Raw genomic sequence first — 27,902 nt, 5'->3', positions numbered from 1 at the left:
AAAAAAAAAAAAAAAAAAAAAAAAAAATGCTCCAATGGAAAACTACTTCATTTGGAGAGGAGTCACCTTTTCAGTGGTAGTTGATTTTTTTTTTTTTTAATTTTGTTTTGTTAAGACACTGAGGTTTTTTGAGTTTCTTTTTCACTTTATAGTGGCAAACTAAACATTTTAAAAATTCAAATTTTATTCATTAGTAGTAGATTTTATTTGAACACAACCTGTCGTTAAGTGAAGGGACAAGGATTCTGCTTCTAAATGGGTTCTCTTGCTTCTTGCCTTCTTTTTTTCTTCCTTTATTTGCAGACATAAAATCCAATAAATTTCTATTGCAGTTGCTGGGCTTGAGGGAGAAAAAGGAAAGGAAAAGTACAAAGCTATTGGGAAGCGTCAAACACGGAGAATGATGAAGTACATTTCATAGCAGCCAATTCCAATCCCAAAATCCCCGTTGTGCAGGAAGGCTTTCCAGCTCACACAGGAAATTCAGCCATTGCACAGCATAGTATTAATGATTTATACACGCCGCACCACTGCTTTTCTTCACTAGCAGAGCCAGGTTGTGTTAATAAAGGAATTTCAGGGAAAAGGGTCCCGGCATGCTGAGTTGTTTTGCTCAGTGTGGTGGATGCTGCCTTCATAAATCAAAGGAATTTAGTGCTTTACAACCTTTCAGAGCTGCTGAGGGTGTTTCTTTTTTTTCTTTTTTTAATCTGATTCACCTAGGAATATTTTTATTTCTTTTCTATAAAGAATGAATGAACCTACTGGATGAGATCTATTTAGGCTGTTTTGGGGGTGATTGGTTTGCTTCACAGTGGCATTATACTTCCATTTGTTTTCCATTTGGTATTTATGCTTTATGGTGTTGTCTATGGAAAGAGGCTAGCATGGTTTTGGTAATATAAAGAGATGCAGATCACATTATATTCTGTCTTGTTTCTTAGAAGTAACTAGATAAAATGTAAAGGCAATATATATTTGCAGTAAACAAAGCAGTTTTTTATTCTTTATCTAAAATAAAAAATTAAATAACACTTATTAAAGCTTTTATCATTTTAAGATCAAGATTATTTTTTATTAGCAACAATATGCTTCCATGCTTTTTTAAAATAAATGTGAATGTTAATTTTCAAAGTTTTTTTTTTTTTAATCTGGAAACTTTGTTTCCTAATAGCAACTGCAGGATTGGGTACTTAATTTTGTATTAATTCATATAATGATTCTTTTCAAATAGTGAATGGATGTTGATATTGCTAAAGAAAATGTGTATCTACATTTGATTATAGAAAGGAAGATAAAGAAGGATGGTTGTTTAAAAAAGAAGTTCTCAAATTCTGATATGAAATAGAGTATTAAACAATGTTATGGGACATCTAGAAAATAAGCACTTGGTTTGGTACTTAGGAAATCTGATCTTTACTTTCTATTACCGTTGTACAAAAGGGGTGGTGGTGTAGAAAATAATTATAGGGAATGTGTTTTGCAGTTAAAGGGAATCTGGCTTTCCAGGGGAATCTTAAGACTTTGTATTACACAGGAGGTGCAGTGTTTGTAGTCTATTTGGATCATTCAGTCTCATTGATTCATGTAGCTTTTGCTTACAGAAAATGTGACTGCCCTGTCCTGGCTTTGTTACATTAGAAAATATGGTTCCCTCCTAGCTTTATGAAAGTCAACAATGTGGGAATCGGTATTGTAGAAGTTAAAGCTACTTTCTACTGTGAGGAATTTTTGTTTGCAGTTTGTTCTGTAGTCTGAAGGCAGATAAATACCTTCTTTTCCATTTTCATCACTGGTTTAAATATCGCAGATTAATATAAGGCAGGTGCTCAGTAAATGAAGTTTATGTTTATAGAGTACTATTTTTGTATTTTTGTCCTCTATTATTTGGGTGCATGAGTGTTTCATTGTATTTAATTATGTCTGTGAGGCATGAGACAACAGTCAACATCTGCTCTATTGTTTCCTTGGTTTACGGATAGCTTTGATGGGTTATTAAACAATCTATTTTTCAAACAGAAAACGGGGAAACAAGCTGCACCCATATTATGTAATTTTGTAAAGGTACATTTTGTAATTAGTTGTCTAGTATTTGCACAATAATCTTTTATTTTGGTTGAATAAATGCTGCTTCATTAAAAGAAATGTTATGATCTTGACCAGTTTGTATTTAATAGTGAATTTCTAGTTTATAATACATGGATTAAGTTGATTGTGCCACTACTAAATTGATTTCGCTATACATTTTATATTTAAATAAAGCTTTTGAGTTGTAAATGCTAATACAAAAAAATTAGAAATGTATATTAACTTTAATTTATTACTGAGACAGCTACTGATGAACTCTTACTGATTACAGAATAAGTATTAATTAACTTGAATTATTTTTAAGTAAAAGTTTACACTATTACCAGAGCATCATTTGGGGAAGGCAATGCTCAAACTGCTTTTACTCTCACAGATCTTAGGGCAGAACAGCCCTCAGTACTCCCCTGCCATGAGAAGTTGTACTGTGTGAGCAGGGAGGCAACACTGTAGAATTCGACTCTTCTACAAATGGATTCACTGTTGGAAGAGTGCTTGTTTCATTTTCTGTTTTGAATTTTTTAGGGTTCATTTTTAATGTACCTGCCAACTGTTTTATGTTTCTTTATGTAACACTGATGTCCACTACACTCTGAACGGATTAAGGGAAATCACTGAAAAATACCAACTACACAGCATGTGATTGTTTTTACCTCAAAAATAAAATGTAGAAGAAAATTTTCCAGATACTAATGATGAACAAATACCAAAATTGGGCCCTCTGTAGCTTTTATCATTGCAGAAAGTCACCTATTAAAAATGTTTAAGGAAGAACATGAGTTCGTAGTGTTTTCATGGCTATTGAGCTGCCACTGTTGTAGAGAGATAGCTATGTATATCTGTTTCTTATATTGTGGGCATTTGAGTCCTTTGAAATGCTGTTCATGTAACGTGGTGGGTTCCTGTACACAGGTTTTCCGTTGAAATGAAGTTGATCAATATTATTTAACCATGAAATAAACTACCCCTTGTATATACATAAAGAACTGAATTCAAAGGAAAAAAAACTGTAAGAAGCATAGTTACTCAGAAAAGTATGCATTATTAGCTCATGTAGGACTTACATTCCAGATGCTTGTTTAAATGTAATTTTGCAAAATGGCATTCAGTTTTTAGGATAGAATGAAAATACCCCACTTTCATGTGCAAAGGGCTTGTTAGAAATAATGTTGTTCATAATCTCCCTCTCGCCTGTCCATGTGCATCAGCAGCAAAAGATGTAAACGTAAAACAGGGATTTCAAATCTCTTCCTTCAAGTGTCAGTAAATGCTCCTCAATTGATTTGGAGGATTACACTTGCAGTTTTGACTCTCCACAAACATGTGACAAATGGAATTCAAACAGGAACTTCTAAATAAAGTTTTCTAAAAAAACTAGGGTAATGCTGTTGGTAGGGAACTTTGTTTTCAAGGTGTTTCCAGAAACCCACTGTGGGGTGGGGGGTGAAGGAACTGTGGTTTTGTTTGGGTTTTCTTTCTATAATGGTTTTTTGCTAAATGGTTTGGTAGGGGGTGTCTCTCAGGAGCTGCTCATTATAAACAAACATACGTGTTTTTATACAACCAAACAAACCATACAGGAGCCTTCAAATACACGTGTGGGAATGGAGCATTTACAGGCTTCTTTTTTTTGGTACCCGATGCAGAGTTTGATTTTAATGGGAGGGAAAATCAGGATCAGAATTTCTGCTGGGATAGATCACCACAGTGGTTTATTGACTTCCACTAAGGATGTTATCCTTGCTTTACTGTAAAATTAATGCATTGTACAGTTTCTGTGTATTTTATCTCATCATCATATTCTTGCTTGAGAATAGGTTTAAGTGCTCATTTACACTAAAATTATACAAGGGGTGTTTTCCCTTTTTCAGCAGAAAATGAACTTTGAAACTGCTTTATGGAAACTTAAACCAAAAGTTATTTTCATGGATTTATGAAGGAAGCTGAGTTACAGCAGGCAGCATCTGATCTGTGATAGTGGTGGACAATGGTTATTTGCATAGCTTCATGGGGAACTAGGGCTATGGAACACAAAACTGTTCAGTTTTGTTTTTATGATCTTAAAGAGCCTATCAGGGCTGAACAGTAGAAGGTAAGAATTCAGGAAATTTGGCTCTTTTACTAGTACCACAAATGGCCAAATCTTATCAATGCTTATAAATACTTAAAGGGAGGGTGCCAGGAGGATGGGAACAGTCTTTTTTTTTCAGTAGTGTCCAGTGATAGGACAAGAGGTAACGGGCACACACTTGAATATAGGAAGTTCCATCTAAATATGAGGAGGAACTTCTTTACTTTGAGGGTAGTGGAGCACTGGCACAGGCTGCCCAGAGAGGCTGTGGAGTCTCCCACTCTGGAGACATTCAAAACCCGCCTGGATGCCGTCCTGTGCAACTGCTGTAGGTGACCCTGCTCTGACTTGGGGGTTGGACTAGATGATCTCCAGAGGTCCCTTCCAAACCTGACCGTTCTGTGATTTGTCTTATTTCTTGCAGCAATAAAATCTTACTTGTGTCCAACTAATAACCTCAGTATCAGCTAAAGTACTGATTTCAATAAAAATAGAAATAATCCTCTTCTGTTGTCCTTCTCTACACAAATTTACACCAGTCCTTTGCTGCTGCTCTCCAAGGGAACCTGACAAAGGTTTATTAAAACCTAAATGAAGGTGAGATTAAAAAGGCTGTCCTTTCTGTATTCCTCAAACCAGGAGACCTTTTGATATCAAAGGAATTAACCAAAAGTAGGAAAGTTTATAAGTGGATGACAGGAAAGGCTCTTACCATCTGGCATTGATATAACAGTGTTATGGTTTTCTGTTCTTTGGTGCTTATTCTATCCTCTTCTGTTACTCTGATCAGTAGCATGATCCCCATAGGTTTACCTTGTCCTGGGGAAGTTGTCGTGAGAGATAACATTAGAAATCAAGTATTCGCATGAATTCACTGTCCAGTGTGGTTGCTGAAGAAAATCACCTGTTTAGTAGAATAGTTACTTAGGACTGGAACGTATAATGTTCCAGAAGTAGAATATTGTCTAAGAGATCTTGGGGGAGGGGAGGAAAGAAAACGCATGATGTGATTCTTTAAGGTGAGATCTATTTACCGTATTACCAGGACGTTTTGTTGAAACTTAATCCAGGGAGCTTTATTCTTTCAAAGTAGTTTTCCTGTGTATTAGCTGTTTATATGAAGGTGTCTGCAGAGAGTACCAAAGCAATTCCACTCACATTGACCTGGTCTCAGTCCCAGACCCTTAGACTATGGGCAGAAGAGATCTGACTGGTGTCAGGAAAAGGCAGGTTGCTCCTGTACTATGTAATCTGTTGGCTGGGTGGAGCATGCACAGCAGCTACCTGTAAAACATCAGACTGAGTTTAGGAGTGGTGGCTGAATTGCTGAACGTGGGATTAAGTGTGTCTCCAAACAGTTTATATTAGGCGATAACCTATGAGAGTGAATTGACTTCAGTCATAAAGTAGCAATAAAGTTAAAAAGCTTTCTTAACTTTGTGGTATTCAGATTTGAAGGCAGACTTCATATCAACTGTGCTTCCAGCCAAATCCTGCCTGCCTCAGATGCTCCTAGCTTGTAGTTCTTGGCTAAACTTCCGTAGTTGAAAACTGCTGCTGATGTCTTGAATAGGCTGAATTATAGCTAGCATTACATCTAATGCCTTCAAGTCTTGATATTTCATCTCTGGAGAATATGAAACTTGTCAGTTCTGAACAGAAATTCCCTCCGATCCCTTTAAAGACCTGTAGGGTCTTTATTACTTGGGGGTTTGAATAGGTTATTTCTCCAAGGCACCCTGCTCACTTAGGATATCTACCCTATGGTGGTTTCTGCAATTAAACTATGGAACTTGGCATAGTAGGTGTTTGAATGGTGTATTTATACAGGCAGGAGGCATAATTTAATACCATCTCATGATTCACCATGCAGTCCTATTAATATGAACTTTACTCAGTGGAGTGAGTTGCTGTTACTTGTCAGCAAATCCCGTGTGTATTAAGGGACTGAAGTTGTACTTAAAAGATCCTCACAGTGATACTCTGCTGTTTCCAAGGGAAGCAAATGAAAGCTGTAATTTGATGAATAATAAATGTGCTAATTGGGGTCAAGAAGAAGTCATAGCTTCGTGTGATACAGTAGTCAGAGTAGCCTGACTACAGCAATAGAGAAGTCTGTGACCAGATTTGGCAATATAAATATGTGGCTATCTATCATCTCCACACAACCAAACCCCGATAGATGACAGTGAGAGGCAGGTGGCTTATTTGTTCTAGAATACAGTGTTATGTTCCTGAGATCCTGTTCTGTGCATGTTGGTGTCAACAAGAAGACGGCCATGAACTGATACTGAGCGAGACTTGTTGTGCGCTCAGAAGTACTGCTTGGGTATATCAATAGGATTCATTAACACTGGATATTGATTAGAAGTCAGTCTGTTCCTGATTTGCAAGGAAAAATATATTTTATTGCTACTGCTCTGTATTTGCAAATGAATGTACCCCAAGGGGAAGATTAAAGCTTGTTCCTACCTGGTGGCAAAATACATGCAAATATACATATTTCTTGGGCATCTTGTATCCAGCACATGAAGGAGAAGGATAAATGAATGAGATTAAGGAAGATATGTGAAAGTATGATACTAATACATATTTTCTGAAATAACTCTATATAGCCTGACTCTTTTAAAATGGAGAGATATGTGATACTGCTTATCATTTATGCCACTGGAAAATGTGTGTCCTTTTCAGTAGTTTGGCTATGTAACTGCACGATGTCAAACATGCAGGAGGGGTCTGTTATACATTCCATTTCCAAAAACTTTCAAAACTGCTTAGCTTCACATAGATTGGAGGCTAATCTGGACTTTTTAAGAAATGGCAGATAAACTCAAGAGCAGAGTAGTGAAAGATATCTGAAGAGCCTGGAGACAGGAAAGAGTTTGTTCTCAAAGAAGCCAACAGTGAAAATACAGCTGATTTGGTACACTATTCAGCCAGTAGGAATTATGTAATAAAAGCCAGTATGGAAGTCTGTAAGAAAAGGAAAACAATGCAGTGCTCATTAAGACATAAGAAACATAGTGAAGACCTTTGCAACGCATCTTCAGTGTTGGGAATAAGTAGTAATGTACACATGTCAAAAATCAACTTTTTTGTAGTTAATACAATAGTATTTTCCTCCAGTTCTGCAACTAGCTGTTCTGAGTGATCCAGGACAATAGGAGTCAAACAGAGAAACTCCCTTCACAAATCAAATTGTACAGGGCCACGGGAGCTGTTAATTGAAGGAGCTGCCCTACAAATGGCTTGCATCACCATGTGTGCTGCACCACTTCTTGTAGCTTTAGAAGATGATTTTCTGTGTGACTTCTTGCATAGTCTAATGTTTCCCTTCTTCCTAGTTTAGTGCTCAGCACATTAAATGGCTGAAGTTCCCAGATTAATCCTGGTTTAATTTTGACAAGAATGCTGGCACAAAAAGACAAGTGTGGTTGTGATTCAGCATTTTTCTAATTCATATCAAAACACAGGCACCCAAAGCTGTTTTGTTTTTTCTTCAGGGAGTAGTGGTTCACTGATTGTTTTCCAGTGTTGTGCCATGATGTGTATGGATGATGACAGATCCTTACGTTTCTACGGTAGCCAAAGGGAAGTCCAGCCACAGAATTATCCCTTAACTCTGTTTTTTTAACCTGCTTCCTCTCTCTAGCATACATTCATTGCCTATGCAAGTGAATGTGTTTTGTGATGACTCACTGAAGGGTAAATCTATCTGCTATCAGGAGACAAAATATATATCTCTAGCAATCTAGTCTAAGCAGGAACTGAGGTTTCTGCAGTTGTAGAAGAGGGTAAGCCATTTATGTAAAAATCTCTGCCTTCGCATGTTGCTGAAAAAGTGAAGCTAAGTAGATGTATACCTTATGCATGTGTCTGTTCTTTCATGTTATTGTCATAGGTGATGGTCTCCTTGTACCAGATACAGGTATCTTCAAAAGGAATTTACAGTCGAAGATGGATACAAATGTATAGCTGACTTGCAGAGGAACAGAGATATTGGTCAGCATGCTATTCAGCAGTCAGTTCATCCCCCTGTCAACATTTTTTGGCAGCATTCTGGCAAGAGGAGGCTTTACGGGCTAAAAGAGAACATTCGTAGGTGTTTATAGGAAGTTCTTACCTGGTATCAGGAAATTATAGGAGAAAGTATTGATCCCATTTTGACTGTGTTAGGACGTGAGGGAGCCTAATATTCAAGTCAATATGAAGAAGATACTAATCTTTCAGTTGTTCACGGTAGTAGCTAGGGTAGGAATAGGCTGAAGTGAGCCCTTGAAGGTGACAACAAGTACCATATAGTTGCTGAGGTGGTAAAAAGATGTGTTGTGGGGCAATTCAAGGAGGGAAAGAAGTGATCTTTATGGGAGCATTCAGAAAGAAACAAAGTAAACGTAGCACTCTTTAGCCTGTGGGATACTAGATCAGCAGGTGAATCAGTGCACAGTACTGACAACAAAAAAGAAAGCTTGGAGTTAGTCAAACTGAAGAAAAAGGATTGGCCGTGTACTCAGAGACCAACATTTGCTGAGATACTGCATTTCAAATAATGTAAGACCAGTTGGCCTATAATGTGAATGCCTTCATTTTCTGGCACTACAAAGCATTTCCCAAATACACTTCCTAAGTTTTTGCAAGAGATAATTCTGTCTGAAGCTCAGCAGGACTATAATTATTTATCTTTGAAATCTCTAAAATTGCCACCACTGTATGTTTAAAAGAAAAAAGCTAGAAAGTTGAACATGAGTGGAACTGAAACACTGTTGGTTTCTGATTGAAAGAATCAGCTAGGTTCATCTTGAACTGCAGCTAGTTTTTAATTTACTCCTAAGAGCTAATATAATATTCAAATGGAAACTTCAATTTTGGAAGAAAAATGTGCTGAAAACAAGTGTTCCACATACTTGAAAAAGGTGGGCTTTCCCAGTTGTAAACAGTTTCTAAATCATAAAATCATAGAATTGCTGAGGTTGGAAGGGACCTTTAAGATCATCAAGTCCAACCATTAACCCACCCTGACAAAACCACTTCTAAACTATGTCCCCAAGTACCACATCTACCCTTTTTTTTTTTTTTTTAAATACCTCCAGGGATGGCTAATCCACCTGGGCAGCCTATTCCAATGTTTAATAACCCTTTCAGTGAAAATTTTTTTTCCTAATATCTAATCTAAACCTCGTCTTGAACTTGAACATAACTTGAACCCATTTCCTCTTATCCTGTCACTTGTCACCAGGGAGAAGAGGTCAGCCCCCACCTATCTACAACCTCCTTTGAGGTAATTGTAGGGAGTGATAAGGTCTCCCCTCAGCCTTCTCTTCTCCAGGCTAAACAACCGCAGTTCACTCAGTCGTTCCACATAAGACTTGTACTCCAGACCCCTCACCAGCTTCGTTGCCCTTCTCTGGACACGCTCCAACACCTCAATGTCCTTCTTGTAGTGAGGGGCCCAAAACTGAACACAGTACTCAAGGTGGGGCCTCACCAGTGCCGAGTACAGGGGGATGATCTCTTCCCTAGTCCTGCTCACCACACTGTTCCTGATACAGGCTAGGATGCCGTTGGCCTTGTTGGCCACCTGGGCTCACTGCCGGCTCATATTCAACTGGCTGTCTGCCAACACTCCCAGGTCCTTTTCTGCTGGGCAGCTTTCGAGCCACTCATCCCCAAGCCTGTAGCACTGCATGGGGTTGTTGTGACCCATGTGCAGGACCCGGCACTTGGCCTTGTTGAACCTCATACCATTGGCCTTGGCCCATCGGTCCAGATCCCTGTGTAGAGCCATCCTACCCTCAAGCAGATCGACACACCCGCCCAGCCTAGTGTCATCTGCAAACTTACTGAGGGTGCATTCGATCCCCTTATCCAGATCATTGATAAAGGTATTAAAGAGAACTGGCCCCAGCACCAAGCCCTCGGGGACACCACGTGTGACCGGACACCAACTGGATTTAACTCCATTCACTACCACTCTCTAGGCACGGCCATTCAGCCAGTTTTTTTGCCCAGCGAAGAGTACACCCGTCCAGGCCATGAGCAGCCAGTTTCTCCAGGATAATGCTGTGGAAAACGGTGTCAAAAGCTTTGCTAAAATATAACATCCACACCTTTTCCCTCATCCTCTAAGCGGGTCACCTTGTCATAGAATGAGATCAGGTTTGTCAGGCATGACTTGCCTTTCACAAACCCATGCTGACTATGCCTGATCACCCTGTTTTCCTGCATGTCCCGTGTAATGGCACTGAGGATGATCTGTTGCATGACCTTCCCAGGTACTGAGGTCAGACTGACTGGCCCATAGTTCCCTTATATATATATATATATATATCCTTGCCCTATACACCAGTGTAAACTGAGGTGCTTAATAAACTCAACAAACTCTAATAGCATCCGCCATACTTGTACTGATATTAGGTCAGTAAATATCTTTGATTTGTACATGTAATATTTTCTACTTTAAAAGTCACCGAAATATTTGTGTTGTATTTTGGTCCTACTGTTAAGTGTAATAGAAGTTGGCTGGGGAAGTGATACTTGGCACAAACAGCTCCTACATGTACTCAAAGCTTTGCTTACAAGAGTGGAATAGAGTCAGCTGAGGACGGGTCAAGTCTGGATAGTGCTTCTGATGCCCTTGAAGAGCCTTTGGTCCCAAATGGCTTTTGCAGAAAGGTGAAAATAGTCTTTGCAAGACAAATGTAGTAGGGATAACAGTGGCAGCAGTCACAGTTGAGAGAATGGGGCAAGACATGCAGGACAGACCTTCCTAAGCTGTCACAAAAGGTCACAAAAGGTCATTTTGTGACCTTAATCTACCGATATTTAATTTAATGTTTGGGTCTGCTTACCTCATGCAATACTAGTCAATGGCAGCTCACCTTCACTTTTGGGGCATGCATGATACTGGTTTGGTAATACTTTTTTAGGGACAATAATCTGAAGTTCCTGTAGATGATGGAAGTTACCAGGTGACTTGGAAACTACTTCATCCTCTCAGTTCTGGGTCTTCCTTTACCAGAAAACATTGAGAAATCCTAAAGAGAAAATTGAGAGCATCTGGAGAATAAGAAAGGTGGCCAGAAAATGGGAGGTTTGAGGAAGAGCTTAAGGGAATCAAATATGACATAGCATAAGCTATGAAGAGGGTGCCAAAGTGGTACCTGAATTATTTATGATCTATGACATGGGAAAGTTAGGCCAATGTTGGAAGGAAGTAGAAATTATTTGAAGTTTGGTGGTGTTGTGTAGATTTTGGAAGAACCATTGTTTGTGGTATTTTGAACTAGATATAAGCATTAAGAAGAATTAATTATTTGGCAGAAAGATGATCTAAATAGATTACTTCTGTCAGGGTCTGATTAGACCATACATCATTGATTGGCTGATGACTGCATTGCAGGGATCTGCCTTTTCCAGGCAATGTGGCTCCAAGGAAGGTGCTGAAGTCATTTTTGCCTTGAACCATAGCAAAACTAGGCATCTGCTTTTGCCTGGGGGAATATTTTGGTCATTGTTTAATGCACCATTTAGGTATTATAGGCAGGTGGGATCAGAACCTTGACCCTTCTTGCATAATTTTCATTTTTATTGTTCTGCCTGAATGTGTAACCCAGTTTTCAGGCATACTTCTGTCTATTTCTTTCTGTGTGCATCTGTACTGTACAGTGGTCTCCATTTCCTTCCCATTTCAAATGACTTTTTAGCAAGTCTGCAGTGAAATCACTATTAGAGCACTCCTGTCAGTAGATTCAGTTCTGTGCTAGAACATAAGATCATGGCATTAGACAGCTGAATTGAAATATTTCCGTATTTTGTGACCTTTTACTGCCACCTTAGTTTACTTAACCTATGGTGTTCACCTTTAAACCCAGCTTCTTTCTACGAGGCAAGTTCATAATGGGACTACCCTGTCAGATTTTGGAAGTTTGATTGTTCAGTCAATTTCTGTGTAGAATATTTATAGTCTCTTACATTGACCAATTCAGATAATGCATTGTATTATTGGTGCAAAACTAGTCTTTAGTTAATGAATTTTAAAAAGGTGTGTATTGTACGAGCTTCTTAGCTGTGACTCAGGTAGTATCACTTGGGAGTTTTCAGTCCAATGTGACTAAATTCTTATATTGTTGTTAATTTTTAAAACTGTAGATTCATTTTTGTAAATAATGCATGCCTTTTAGCAAAGGTCTGCAGAAGTGAAACAAATAAGATTGTATATTTTATTTGTGTGTATATATTTTATATCTAAAACTAGTGTTCATCTGCTTTCTTGTTCTTTTCTTTTGTCTTTCATTTTTAAAATCAGTTTTCAGTTTCAGAAAATCCTTGAAAATTTTTAATAATAAAAAGGCTTTGGAAACAGCTGAGAGAAAGATGCGCTCCATTAACATACTGAAAATAGTTTAGCATGTCATTTTTTTCTAACAGCTTCATAATTTTCTAGAATGTAATGGAAATGAAACTATATAGTTGTTCAAGATAGATGATCTCCCCTTTTCCACCCACACGCATACTTAATTTTTTTACAGGGAGTAACGGTCCTGGAGTAGGCAGGAAGTAAGTACTGTCACCATCAGTGGCTTCAGACAGGTGATTGTGCATAGTACTGACTGTTCTGGCTTTGTCCTAGCAAAAACATTTAGGCTCATGCTTAACCTTAATCATACTAGAGGTCCTGCTAAAGTGAAACAGAATGATTAGCTTATTTAATACTCTTCTGTCTTACTCTCTGAGTCCCCAGCACTCTATGGTCAAATTTTGTGTATTCGATATATTCTTGCAGAACAGGAGTGACCATTGATGCTAACTAATGGTGAACTGTGAAACAAGACAAATTTCCTTTTTCTGTGGCTGGGAGGGAGAGCAAATATGTTGGTATAAACTGGTGAAGCTGATGTAGTTGCATTGGCGTAAGTTCAGAATTTGGCACGGGGTGGAGATGCAAGTAAAGCTGTATTGTACTTCTGTGGTTTTGATTCACAGAGGTTTGTGCGAACTTAGGTAGCTGGTGCACACATGGGACATCAACAAAGAGCCCAACCAGAAAGTCAGAGCTTGGATTTGGAGTGCCATACGGCTATACATTTAGAAGCATGTTGTTATAGTGAGGCAAGCAAAGCATCCTTTCATTAAAACAGGTAACTACAGCTTATTTTCAAAGTTTATTTTTATATATTATAATCTGCAATGTAGTAAATATAAATGCTTTTTAGATGTTTGATATTTTCATTATTCTTGAATGTTTATACTGCTTGCAAAGGACCGGAAGGGTCCTCCTATAAGTTGCTGAGTTCAGACTACCACTATTGTTGGCATCATTTAATTTTCTTTTACAAGCTATCCTTTTTTGTTACTATGGATTTGGAAGGCTGTTGTAAACCCTCACTTAGTCAACACCAAAATACTTTTGAAAAACAACTTGAAAAAATATTTTCAACCTAAATTTATTCATAAGTAGGTTTTCCTTGATTTTTAGTGTCAGGACTGTCCTTAGCTTAAATAGTCTCTTCCTCCTACTGTTTTTTTCCCTATTCACAAATTGTTTTGCTAGGATTTATAAAATCAAACTTTCTTAGGTTCCTGCTATAACATAGTTGCTCTGTTCCCCTGAACAACACAAAAAGGACTTTCTGTACAGTAGTTGTAGTGTAATTTGACCTTTTTTTTTTTAATGTGGATGAAGAGAACTGTATGCTATTGGAAGTACCTTTAATAAATTAAGAAATTATTCAAGAAATGAAATTAAGAAATACTGATAATTTGCCTTTTCACATTGGCATCACATTAACAACTTAAATTCCTTAAACAGATGCAATGAGGTCCTGCTTTTCTTCTTTCTGAGTTTAGAACTGAAGTTTCTGTTATTAGCAGAAGCATGACCTTACGTTTTGTATTATTGAATTTCATCCTGTTTCTGTTATTGCAGACTGTAAGGCTGAGCAATTATTTCTATATAATATTCTTATCCTTCTCAGTCTTGACAGTACCTTACAACTTTGTCATCAGGAATCTCATCAGCATGTTTCCTTGTGTCAAAATAATTAATGAAAATATTAAGCAAAAAATTGTCCCAAAACAGATCACAGAAAAGCTCCCCTTGAGCCCGTGCTTTCCTGTACAAAATGTCTTGCTCTTTAGGTTTTCTAACATCTTATCAAGTACATACATGCTGAAACAAAACCCGACTGGGTATTTTACGGAGCAATTTAACAATCCGTATGTATGTCAGTTGTCCCGCTGGAGTCATTTGAGTAAAGCTTGCAGAATCCAATTTATAATCTCCATTCCTAGGTGAAAGAGATCTTCTTTCTCTTCAAATGCAGCTCACTCTGTTAGACCAAACAAAGAGGTAATAGTTCAGATGAAATTTTTTTTAGAAATTAGATACTTTTAAATGAGTTGTAATGGCAACTCGCTTTCTTATATATACCTTTTGTTGTTCCATTTGAAAGTTAATAACTTGTTTTGTATTGGAATTTACAAAAATCTTTTGGCAAAACCCATGATGTGTCAGCCTACTGTGTACTTAATAATTAAACTGCAGGGTTCTGTTCCCTAATAAGAAAAGAGCAAGAAATATGATTGATAGCTAAGCATAGTCAGATAACCAGTGTGAACAGTTATCCCCAACAGAAAAGTGAAGCGATTCTATAACACGAGATGGAACTAGGTAAGCATCACTTCATCATGTGACAATTGCTGTCTTTGTTGGCAGTCCCTCAAAAGAGCATCATAGTGGGTCGCAATTCAACATCTAAGGTTAGAAATGGTATACAGATGATAGTAGCAAGGGACAACGTGCAGCTGCTAAGGCAGATTTCTAAATCATGCAATACGGCTGCCTTGATACATGAGAATCAATTACTGAAAACCTTTCATGATGGTCAAAATGTGACATTAAATAATTGAGTATCGCATCAAATCTTGTCTGCAATTAGTTATCTGGGAAAGTAATTATGCAACAAAATCAAGTAGCCAAAATTAGTGATGTGAAGCACCCTGGTTATTCAAAGACTGTAGGAGAGGATTTTATTTTTTTTACCTTGTAACGTGAAGTTTTAAGACCTAACTAATTCTTTTTGAATTAAAAAAATGTTGCACAGTTGTAATTCTTGTAATTAGTCATATCTGCAATAGAAGATACATTGCACATGAAACAGGTGATAATGACTAAGTTTGTTTTGTCTAAAGTAAAAATGATTAGCAGTGGAAGAGAATATCTTGCAAGCAGTACATGAAAAAGCAAATCTGTTTTGTTTAGAAGGGAAAACAGCCTAAAACTTGCTCTTTTTTCTCTTACACTAAGACTGGAAGTTTAACTAAAGAACAAATATGAAATACTCTAAAGATCAAATTCGTTCTTTTAAAAAAAAAACTACAATAAATGTAACAACGTAGATGTGAAAGGTTAGAAAAGCCATTAAAATATAATTTATGCTAATAGAACTAGTTAGCTTGCATTAGCTAGCTCAAATATTCAAAATAAGCAACAAAAATAGGATGAATCAAAACAGAAATGTATCTTATGTAACAGACTTAAGTTTAAACTCTCACATGAATATTTTTTAACAGCTTATAAATACAGGGAAACATTTATTTACACTATCGTGATAAGCCTGATTATTTTTTAATTGGCTTCTGATAGTAACTATTGTCATGTATATGCCAGAACTTATAGGAAAATTAATTCTAATTGGTAGATCTGTACAGAATTTGATCTGTTTGTGTATAGTACTTAAAAATCTGAACTGATAAAGAGCAGTTGGTTAGTCATGTTACTTAAGCTGATCCCAAAATAGCACCTTCCTTTTTTGGTAGAGTTAGGTTTGCAGCTGTTGTCTCTATCTGTTGTCTCTGAAGAAAATTTAACATTAAGAGTTGCTGACGTCAATTTTTTTCTTTTTTTTACAGCTGATGTGGGCTTTGCCCCTGACAGAAGTTATTTGGTTCTAGCTCTGAGTTTGGAAGAAGTTGGTATATAGATTTTCCCCTAACTTTCAATTGATGTGTTTAGCTTTAGTGGGAGTAATACTATCACTTAAACCATGTTGTCGTCTCAAGGAGTTTTGCTACATCCATATGGAGTGCCAATGATTCTGCCGGCAGCACCATACTTCGCTGGACTTGTTCAGGTAATGCAAGGCCGCTTCCAACAAGCAACTTAACTCTAGTGCACTTAGAGTAATAATTGGAATTTTTATGGTTGAGAAAGCAAACACTTTTAATACAGGCAAAAGCTCTCATGTAGTCACTGAGAAGACAGTAGGAAATCAAAAAGATGGATCACCCTAATCTGTGTATTGACGTCTCTCATGGCTGAATAAATGGTGTAGTTGAGCTATATTTGCTTGTATTGATTTGTCTGCTGTTTAACATTCATGCCTTTGCTTCACGAGGTTGACCACAGGGCAGAGGATTTGCTATCCATTCGAGGTTTCTGAGGGAGTCAGCATTCCCACAGCAGGTCATAAGACAAAGTAACTTACCATGATGTGTTTAGGTTAAGTGTTTTAGCACAGTGAATATGAATAGTGTTAAATATGCATTAATTCATATGTTATACGTCACACTGAATGAAAAAAGGTTTGTGTTTTTGTGTGCATAGAAATATATCACCTTCACAGAATATTTATGCACATCATATTAATTTTTCTGAGCCCTGAAAGTGTAAGATCTTGCTTCAGGGCGAGTTCCATATTTTAGAAGTTAACTGGTAGTTGCTAGATTTGGTGGTTGTGTTGTCTGTTTTTTATTTTATTTTATTTTTATTGAGAAGTACTACTGAATTTTCTGCTGTTAGGATTTTGAATAGATCATGTAGACACTAATTAAGCAAAAAGTATTCTGTTCTTTACAGTACTAGAAGACATTAAGAAAGGATATAAGTAACATTTCCAAGCATTGACAAAAGGCAGTGGGTAGATATTACGCATTAACAGGGGTCAAGAGTGACACATGTCTATTACAGCATTTCTGTGTCATGCCAGTGATCAGTCAAGTTAACTGTGGAGGAGAGGCAAATTTTCATTATGATGCTTTACTACAACAGTTAGCTGGGATAGAGGGGCAATCACAGCATAAAACAGGGGCTTTTTCCCCATATAGGTCCATTCAGTAATCGAAGACTGTGAGCTGTGTTCTGCACTTTAGGTTTAATATCAGACATGTATGTCTAAAACAGAAATATAGCATTGCACAGTGGCCATGATCAGGTATTGAAAAACTGTGTCTTCTGGAACATGCAAGCTATTTTATTATGCAGTGAGACACGGTAGCACACTTGAACACATCAAGCAGGCCTTCATATCCATTAGAATTTGGGGGTGAAGGTCAGACGCTAGAGCTCAGTCAGACCCTGTGCCATCCTGTCCAATAAATAATTACAAGCAAATCGTGCCTTTCACTCTATGCTGATTGATGTTGAAATTGCTTTTGAAAGTTCTCATAAGTTCCTGTTATAGATTAAGTGCCGGTGTAGGAAAAATAACTGCACCCAACTGAAATGGGTGAATGTAATCAGGTTTAATGGACTCGAGAGCTTGTTGGGAATTAAATAACTATTGATTTGTTGGAAAGTTGCTGTCATTACAAAATGCCACTCTGGACACATTATCCAAGCAGATAGATTAGAAGAAAGAGCCCTTTGAAAATTCAGGATACCTTATTTCAATCTTTTTTTTTTTTCTTTTCTTTTCTTTCTTTCCTTAGAAAGATATATCCAGACCTGTGCTACTCCGTTAGCATAGGTCTAAAATAATCAAGCAATAAGAACTGTTCTACAAAAAAATAGGTATGTTTACAGGTACAATTGAAAAATGTTCTTTGTATGGATACTTCTCTAGTCTCCTCTTCTCTCCCTCTCCCTCTCCCTAATGACATATACGAAAATTGCATTTCGGAAACAAAACAGATAAGAGTTATTGTCTTAGTGGGTGAACTAGAAGATTAAATGGTTTAACCACTTTCTCACCCTAAGTTTTCATCTGCATTTGCAGGATCTGCAGTCAGGTTATGATAGTAGAATGCTTATTGTTTGTCTCTTAGAGTAAATCTAAGTATCTGAAATAAATAATGCAAAGGACACTTGATAGACGTGTTTATATCATCCTCTTCTAAGCCATAATTACATAAAGTTCAGAACTTTAAGGGAAATTTTCTTAAAAAATGTGCATTGATAAACTGATTATGCAAACATTTTTACTGGATTGCAGGTTGAGAGCCACAACCCTGAAGTATTTTCAAATACGAGGCTGTTTTAATATTGTAGAGACTTATAAGATTGCAGTTTATTTATTTGCATGGATTTCTACGGAAAGTAGATGTATATCTGATTAGGGATTCCCCATGGTTTACCATTGGATTTACACCAAGATTGCATATGAAAACAGTGTAGAGTACTGTGTAGAGATTTGGGGGACTTTTTGGGGTGTTGGTTTTTTTTTTCATGTTGTGTGGTTGAGCAAGAGAGAGCTCATATCTCTGTGCAGGACTGTTAGTTTTGAGGGGTTCTGCACCTTCAAGCGCTGTCTTATTTTTACTTTATGCTGTGTACGTGCAGCCTTTTTTAGCCTCTCCTCCGAAATTCATCAGTAAACTCTATCCTACATCCTCTGGCTGCTTTTGTCACACCCTCTTCTTAGAGAGTACAGGCATGTGTGAAACAGGACAAATCAAAAAGGGCAGACATTGTAGATATATCTCTGGCAACGCTTTAGATAAATAGCCATGTGTATTTTCCCAATTGCATGTATTACTCTATTATGAAGATTTGTATTCCTCTTACTGAGATCATATGTTTGAGTGACATGATGAAAAACTGAATACTTTATTGAAGAGAGAGAAGGTAGTTGTTCCGAGTTACAGATACATCAAAATCTATCAAATTGTGTTAAATATACTTGCAAACTTAGTTTTATTTTCCAATAAATAAATACACCTTAAAAAAAACTTATTAGAATGATGGTATTATTATTCCCTATGATTTCTTAAAACATTTTTAAATGAGCAAAATAAAATATCTTTTCCTCTCCCTTCTTCCTCCTGGGTGAAATTGTAGAAGGAAAAAAATCACATGAAAGTACAAATGATGCATAAATAGCATTACACCTCATGTGGGTGGAGAGATGTTTTCAGACTTGGCACAAAAGATGTACTGGTGGCTTCACAGGCTGTCACAGTTACGCTGCCGTGAGGACCAGAGCAGGTACTGCAATTCAGCAACTGCATATGCTGTGGACAGCAAGGCCTGCTTTGTCTCAAAACTATCATGCCATTTCTCCTGGCCAGTGAGAATAAAAAGACGCCATAGAGGATTAAGTGGCAATCCAGTAAAAGACTTCCTATCCTGCCCTTGGTTCCTGCCCCAGTTTTGTCTTTTCCCAGGGGGGAACCCTTATGCCTAGATAAGCAGTGAGGTCAGTAGTGTGGCACATGAAAAATGTCCATCTGCATTCGCCAGGGTGTGGGACCACTGCCATACTGTCGGGAAGTGTGGCTGTGTGCTACTGTACCGTCTTGCATGTTCTCAGAATAAACATGTGAAAGAAAGTTCTGTTTATCATTAAAATTGCAAAGTGCAACATCAAAAAAAAAATCACAAACATTTTGCAATGTATAGAAGAGTGGTTTCTTTTGTAGAATAAGAAGTTAAGTGTCTCTGTATTAGCTTCATCTTTCGTGGCTTTGAGTGTTGCAATCTTTGCAATTGCACTGGATACTTGGAATGTTAGAATTACAATAAAATATTTTAAAATCATGGAATCATAGAATGGTTAGAGTTGGAAGGGACCTTAAAGATCATCTAGTTCCACCCCCTGCCCTGGGCAGGGCCACCTCCCACCAGCCCAGGTTGCTCCAAGCCCCGTCCAACCTGGCCTTGAACACCTCCAGGGATGGGGCAGCCACAGCTTCTCGGGGCAGCCTGCGCCAGGGGCTCACCATCCTCAGAGTAAAGAATTTCTTCCTCATATCTAATCTAAATCTCCCCTCTTTCAGTTTAAAACCATTGCCCCTCATCCTGTCACAAAGTGCACAAATGATATGTGCAATGTGTGACATTTTAATGATAGTTGCTAAATTAATTATTATTTATTATTAAAATATTTATGGATGGTTTAGGTGGCTCAATTTCCATTTAGCAGAGAAAGAGGAGTTCATGCGCATTATTAAAAAATACTAAAATTGAAATTCCTTAGAATTTTCAGTAAACTACTGGAAAATTATAATTAAAGAGACAGTTCTGTTTTAATAGAAAATGCGCTATTAAATAAAAGATTAAAAAGATGGGTTTTTTTCTGAATATGGTCAGTTTTTTTAAAAGTATGCTTTTATTTTAGCCTAGCGATCAGAAAAGCTCTAAGAGTTCTGAGGGTTTAAGCTTATGTTCGTTGTTAAAGGCTTTAGACAGCTAAGCTAAAACCTTTTCTTCTGCTTTTCTTTATTTCTGTGGTGGTAAAGGTAGAGGGTAGAAGAAGAGTAGAAAATAGGTGGCTGTTGATTAACTGTTTTGATAAACTGGGAATTACTGTACTTTTAAGTACATCATTCTTAAGCTTAAATTATTCTTAAGATATTTTGATTAAATGTGTGCATCTGATTTTCCGTAACTAGTTAACTAGCGTGTTTGACTGACAACTGGAAAAGCGGTAATCTGGAGACACTTCCATTTTATTTTAGGACTAAGTGAGAGAACTGCTTAGAATATGCTGCGAAAAGTAGTGGTGCTGGCTTCTTCACAGTTCCATCGTTACCCGTCTGTAAAAATCCTTGTTTTAGTGCAGTATTGGGAAGTGCTAGCAGTGAATACATTCAGAATACTTGTAGATGCTAGTGTGTTAGGCTACCTGCAAAGTCATACTGACTTTCTGGCAGTCCAGTTTTGGAAAATGTTGTGGATGTGTTGTGTTACCTTACATTAAAAAGGCTTTTGTAATTCAGTTGCTTTTATTTGAATAATGCATTTGAAATAGAATTAAAACCTCTCATGATTTCTTCCTGTGTTGCCTGAAGTGGTGTTACTGTTGGGTTTAGATTACAATCTGATGAAATGCAGTGCATAATTTCTGTTTACTTTGGCCAAATTGCCTATTTGAAATGCAGTAAATAGATGATTTACCTTAGGTGCAGATTTATTCTGGATTGATTGTGTTTTTCTGTCTTTGCAAGTGAGAAGGGTCTCCTATTACTGGTACTGTACTCCCTGCACTTTGAGTGGAGGACTAACATGTTTTACTACTGCAATCACTTTTCATCTGAGAGTGTATTTTTTTTTTTTTCTGTTTTGGAAAGAGTATGTCTAAAATTTCTTCTGTCTCTAAGCGATGCAGAGGTTTTCTCCCTTCTGTATCAAATGTGCTTTCAATGAGATGTAAGGTGGTGGTGATAGTGATGGATGTGGTCTTTATTGTTTACGAACATTTTCAGTTATCAGTGTTTAAACCTCTGGAAATACAGCTTCAGATTTATTTTTTTTTCTTTTTGATACATGGATGAAGTAATGTAGCCAACATGTGTTCGCTGTGAAACCTGTCATTTGCTCAAGAGGCTACAGCTTGTGAAAGTATTTTGTTATTGCTATTACAAGAGTTTATTTTCTTTTAACCTGCTTTTGTTTCATGCTGATAAGTGCAGATATAAAACACTTGCAGAGGGAGGGGCAATGGCACAGAATGTCTTTCACATTGACCAAAAAGACTTTTTTAGTGAGAAGCATAGCCTACCTAAATAGTTTAGTTCGACTAGGAATGAAGTTTTTATTCTCTCCTCACATCTGCATAGTTTTGTCGCACTAGCCTTTATTTCAGAAATCGCTGGGTACTGTCTGAATGAGTCAGGCATTACCTCTTATTCTGTCAGCTCGTTCAATGTTGTGTTATAGTCAGGGCTTCTTTCTGAGCTTAGCAAAAAAGCAAAAGACTTCATCTGATGTCCAACAGACACCGAATATTTTCCTGTCCCACTTTTGCGTGTAATATCGGTATTAGTGAATTTTAGACATGATGATATATAATTATGGTCACTAGCTTGTGTGTTGGATAATAGACTTCAATGGAGTGTTTAAGTATGGCAAAAAAATGGGTAAATCAGGGGCCTTCATGTCTGCAGCTTCTGCACTGTATTTTAAGTGGAATAAATAAAAGGATATTTGACTTTGTATGAACAGAATAGTTTTTATAGATAAATAACTTTCATTAGGATGGGTTCTATTTATTTGTTCATCCCATAAATAAGGCAAAACACTTAAGATTTGGATTCACTGCAAAAGCAGATTGTTGAATTTGGCTTCCCTAACTAGAAGCCAGCAAGCTGATATGGCTATTTCCAAGGATTGCGAATTTCAGCTGATTTTGTTTGTTTGTTTTTCCTGACTCATGCGTAATTATCAGTAATAAAAATTCTGATGGCCAGATTATGCTGGAGATACAACTCTGAAGTTCTGTTGCTTTCAGTAGAATGATACACAACTGATATCAAAATATGCTTGTGTATCTAAATATAGAACATTATAGAATTATTTGTATAGGCTTGGCTTCAATATTTTACCTATTCACCCTCTAATAAGTTATTCTGTGTAACGTGAGCTAAAGTTAAAAACCCAGTTGAAATACATCTTTTGTTTTATTTGGTCTGTTCGCTTGCTTGCTTTTTTACCTCAGGTATGCAGTTAACTGTTTTCTCAGACCTGGTTTCAAAGAGGGTGATATAAAAACATATGAAATGTCTATTTCGGTGGACTAGGTTGTGGAAAAAAAAATCATAAGGTCATCATAATTTAAACTGTAAATACTTTCAGCTGAAGTAATTGGGGATTGCATTTGAACTGCTCTAATAGTAGGTGAGACTGATGGAATCACACCTGGCTAAATATTTGCCAGCTATTTATCACAGCTGTCTTAAGTTTATCAGCATGAGAAGGGTTCACAGATAATTTGAAAAAAAAATGGGGTTTTTATTAGTGTAGTGACAGGTAAAGAACACTGTAAATAGATAATAGGAATTTGATCCAGGTACACTTTTTGTGTCAGTCTCCACTTCTGTTTCATGAGATTCAGATTATTGTGGATTAGGGTAAATTCTGGTACCCTGGTTCCTTCTCTCCTCTAGTGGCCAGAGATACATGAGCTAGATAGCTTGCAGGATGACTTAATCCTCTTTAATTCTGATTTTTTATTACATCAGTAAAGAATGTCTTTATTTTTTTCATCTATGTATTGTTTTATGGCTGATCAAGCTGAGAAGAACATAAAAGTCCCTTGCCTATATATTCAAGAGTCAGAATGGTTCATATTCTGCCTTTTAAGATTTTGAGGCCTTTGAGTTAAATAAAGCAAATAGTGCAGTTCGAGGAAATGGGATTCAGTCTTCATTGGAAAGTATCTTTTAAGTAAAAGCAATTTCTTATTAGGATAAAGCTAAAAATACTCATAAAGCAGTGAACTGATCTGAACTATGCTAATTTTTTAATTTTTTTTTTAATTCTGAGATTAAAAATCTGGTGAAATGGTTGTTCATCCAGTGCTTTTTCATCTTGTAGAGCTAGAAGTACACTTCTGTTATGTCTCTGTCCTTACTTCACCATACTATTTTGGAAGCATGTAATGCTCTCTTGTATGCTAATTAGTAAAATTTAAATGTAATGGAGGAGAAAATGGTAGGTTGTTTATATATTGTTTTACTATGATAAATGTCTATGACACCTTACTTTCTCCGTAACATTTGAGTATCTAGGAAATACAGTAAAATGCATCTCCGTCCATCTTAGACATGAAAACTGCAAAACATCTAACCCAGATAAGAGAGTTGCTGCCAAAATGCAAATGCATAGATTTCTCTGAAATTTACCAGCAACTGTGCAGACATGCATCAGCTGTCTTCATTTTTACTGATAGTGGTACGATATACAAGTATGTTTCAAACACTTTGAGAACAAATCATGTTAACAATTGAAAGCAAGAAAAAGCAAAATGTGGATTTCCAAACATTTTACTCGTCTTCCATCCTAGAGAAAAATCTTGGAATTATATTACATCAGAACCTGACTGTAGGTGAGAATTCCAAAGAGTGATAAAGAACAGGTTTAAAAAAAAAAACCAACCAACCACAAAACCAACACTGTCAGGCTTTTTAAAAGATATACCCATGTAGTTGGTAAAAAGCAAGAAAGATGACATTTAGTCGAGAAAGAAAAGGTGACTAGAGGTGAGGGAAAGGAGACCTTCCTGCATCTGTGAATGATCTTGTAGATAATAATACAGAATGAATCATTCTTTTTTTCCCTACTAGCCTCTGTGTGATGCTTTTAGTGAATTAGTACACCTGAGAAGTCCTTCCTTACTCCCTAGAGATAACTTTTTTCTGTAAGTGTGGCTCAGGTGATTAGGCTCAGTTGCATGCTGAACTGAGTACTTAAGACGGGACCTGTGTCAGTTATCGGAAAGAAAGTTTGTAGATGTATACTCCCTTGTGCAAAACAGTTCGTTATTCTCTAAGTGTTGGAGTTCTGTTTTATTTTATTTTCAGGAGAGTGGGTTTAGTGCTTGACGAGCTTTTTAGTATTTTTTTTTCTCTTGTTTCTTTGATGTATTAGATATTGTCTGTGCAAAAAGAGATGAGAGATAACTTTTTAATATTTTGAGATAAATTGTTTGTATTTTGAGAAATACAGAAAAGCCTATTTTTAATGACATAAGGTCACATTTTTTAGGTTCTCCTTGACTTGGAATTGTTCTGAAAAACATTATTTGAATAAATTTTATTGAGTAATTTGATCTTGGTAACATTTGAGGTACAGAGAGGAAGTAAACATTTACAACTGTATTTCAGTGCCCTGGTAGAATGTAAATATTTTAACTTCAGTTATTAAAAAACAAACAAAAAAACTCCACAAAAATAACAAACACACAAAAAAGAAAACCCCACAAACCAAAAAAAACACCAACAACCCAAAACATGAATGCTGTTTAGAGCCATCAAAAACTAGAATGTAAGAGAATGCTGATTGATTATATACAAAACAGAAAATACAAATTCTTAAGAAAGCTGTGAGGGTAGTTTAACAGAGTGCCAACAAAGTTTTATTCTATAGAGCCTGAAACATACTGGAAAAGGTTTGCTCCTCAGTATCTTAAATAATTTATATTTTGTTATGCATTTGTAATAACTAATTAGTACTAAGTGGTTTTTAAGTTTGCGGTACCTGGAAACTGTCCTATATTGGAAAGCTGTTTATTCAGGGACAAGCTACAGCGTATGGTTTCATTATTTGATCTCTGTTCCAATGAACATAACTTTCAGAAGTGCAGCAATCTTTTCTACCTTGTCCTGAGACAGACCAAGGAGAATGAACAATCTAGCGTGTTCTGTTGTGACATGTCATGCAAGAGTCTGTTCTGAGATGAACGTGGAAAAGATGGCACAAGGTTTCCTTTCACTAATGGAAATTAAATGTAATTGGAGTACCACCACCACCCCCGGCTTCTGGAACACAGGAATAAACTACACTTTTGATTATTACTTTTTAAAAATCTTGTTCTTCCTACTCCATTCTTTCCCTTATCAAATCAGTTCTTATGTTTGCTATTAATTTTTTAAAAAGTCCGTTCTTGCAGAAATGGCTATGTGTTCTTCCATGTTTGTTTATTCATTCAGAATCTTAAATATAAAATGAAAGAAAATATTGTGTGTAAGGATTTACTTCTAAGTACCTTTAAAGGTTACTTAAAATTGTTGATGATTCAAAGAAATTTTTCAAAACTAATTCTTTAAGAAAATAAATAGATGGATCAGATTCATTACATCATTAGTCAATGTGTACTGGGAAACTGTCTTCCGTGGCTCCGGTGGTGACTTACTTTGTAGACATAAGTTGTTAAAACACACTCAAGCCTTTTGAACGCTGCTGTTATAGGAAATGAAATAAATCCATTGCAGGATTCTCAGAGTACCATTTTTAACTGACATACTCACTTCAGTCAGTCTAGCACAGTACATGGTCTTTTTATGGCAGAAATGAATGCTTTGATTTTTATGCCTTCCTCCATGAAGGAACAGTTAAAATCAGGCATAGGGAAACGTAACAGATGTTCATACACATTTCCCATCTGAAAATGCCTTCCACTGGCCAGGATGATTGTTAGGCACAATTAAGCCCAGTATATACATCCTGTACTGTAAGCCAAGTCTGCTGAATATGTTCCCGAGAGGGAATCACAGATTTGGAAAGAAGGCAGTTTATATGAACTTTCATCTGTAGTAGATTTTTGAGAGTCACTGTGTGAAAATCATAAGGAGACCTGACTGACAGCTCTGAGTCTGTGCCCCAGTGCGCTGTGCTGTTAACTATATCTTTAAGAGAACCTTTCAATCCATGAGAAAATTTCATATGCATTTCAGGGATGCTAACACTTGAAATCTGATTTCTGAGTGGCATTTGGTATTATGTTGCCAACTGACTTAAAAAGCTTGTGATATTATGCCTTGTTATGTTCCACATTCAGTCTAATTGTCACTGTAATCAGCTTTATGATGGCAACTCTTCATGATGACTGCAGGGATATATTTTCCTCTTTTTTGCATATTATGTCTGAACTGTGAGTTACTTCTTGATTTCAGAGGCATACTGGTAGTGAAGGAAGGGAAGGCACTGTAGACCTGCAAACTTTTAAAATCACATATGACATGTTTGTGCACAGAGTGGGATTTGTCATTTCCAATTATATGATAGCATTTACTGTTGAAAAAGATGCTGAGAACCAAACACTCTTACATTTTGTGGTATGTATTGTAGCTGAATGCATTATAATTGACCATTCCAGAAAAACATGCCTTCCTGGTGTCTCAAAAAATTGCAGTGACTGACTATTTTTATTGTATCAGAATATCATATAGATGCTACGAAAGTGTGTTGACCTAAAAATGTCAGTGGGTGTTTCATATCAGTCTTTTCTTCCTTTTTTGGGGGGTGGGGGGGTGGGGGGGGGAAGACGAGACAAAAATGCAAGTCAGACATTGCTTTCCTGTTGAGCAATGCCTGTCTTTTAATAAGGGAAAAACTATGTGCCAGGTCCTTAAAAAGAATCTGTAAGTTGCTGGGCAGTCAGTAAGTCTTTTCACTGAAACATGCAAGAAAACTCTAAAACCTGTCTGCTATTCTTGTCTTATTTTTCTGTAATAAGACACAAATCTGCAAATACTGATTCCCTGTTTTTCTCTGGCCTTAGTTCTCTGCATAATGTTTTTGTTAAGTTCCTCTTCAGATGGATATAAGTAAGGTTTAGTGTCTTATATTGTCTTTACTCATGGGGAGAAAGTTAGTAGTCTCATGTGCAGATAATGATATACAGTTAACTGTATTTCATAAAGGCAAGAAAGTTAGACTCTTCTGGTTTTCTGAAAAAATATGCTTTGTTCCTGTGAGAGAGAATGTCTTAAGTATCTCTTTGTTAGTCCTCCAGAACTGGTGGACTTCCAAGGAGTACCCAGAACATTGCTGAGCAGTGTATGGCCTTTACATGCACCTAAAAATGTTTCTGTGCATGTTAACTCATGCAGTGGCTATGTGTTTATTTCTGATAGTTGTCCACAAGAAGCACTGTCTTGCTTAAGTGTCTGTGAAATGTACTTTTTGTATCCCCTTTTGCTGTCATCTTGAGGTCATTATATTCCTGGGGGAAGGTTTCTGGCTGCACATTTACCTTTTGTATTATTAGTGGCTTAGTATTACAGAACCGCACAAAATAATTTTTTAATA

At 36.8% G+C, this 27,902-nt stretch overlaps 1 protein-coding gene across 2 annotated transcripts in view; it reads left to right on the top strand.

Moving 5' to 3' along the window:
• RBFOX1 (RNA binding protein, fox-1 homolog (C. elegans) 1) overlaps positions 1-27,902 on the top strand; it is a 281,886-nt gene that overhangs the window by 8,639 nt on the left and 245,345 nt on the right. Inside the window, exons 2-3 of one of the 2 annotated variants that reach the window (XM_009887682.1) lie at positions 13,139-13,293; positions 16,067-16,287. The exons of the other annotated variant lie outside the window; for it this stretch is intronic. Of the exons in view, the coding sequence (XP_009885984.1) occupies positions 16,201-16,287 (87 nt within the window). The 5' untranslated portion in view covers positions 13,139-13,293; positions 16,067-16,200. The remainder of the gene's footprint in view (positions 1-13,138; positions 13,294-16,066; positions 16,288-27,902) is intronic. 2 annotated transcript variants of the gene reach the window in all.

The sequence above is a fragment of the Charadrius vociferus genome, unplaced genomic scaffold (genome assembly GCF_000708025.1).
Source record: "Charadrius vociferus isolate BGI_N301 unplaced genomic scaffold, ASM70802v2 scaffold486, whole genome shotgun sequence".
NCBI classification, from domain to species: Eukaryota; Metazoa; Chordata; class Aves; order Charadriiformes; family Charadriidae; genus Charadrius; species Charadrius vociferus.
Note: the sequence above shows the minus strand (reverse complement) of the source record. Positions and strands in the feature narration are given on the sequence as shown.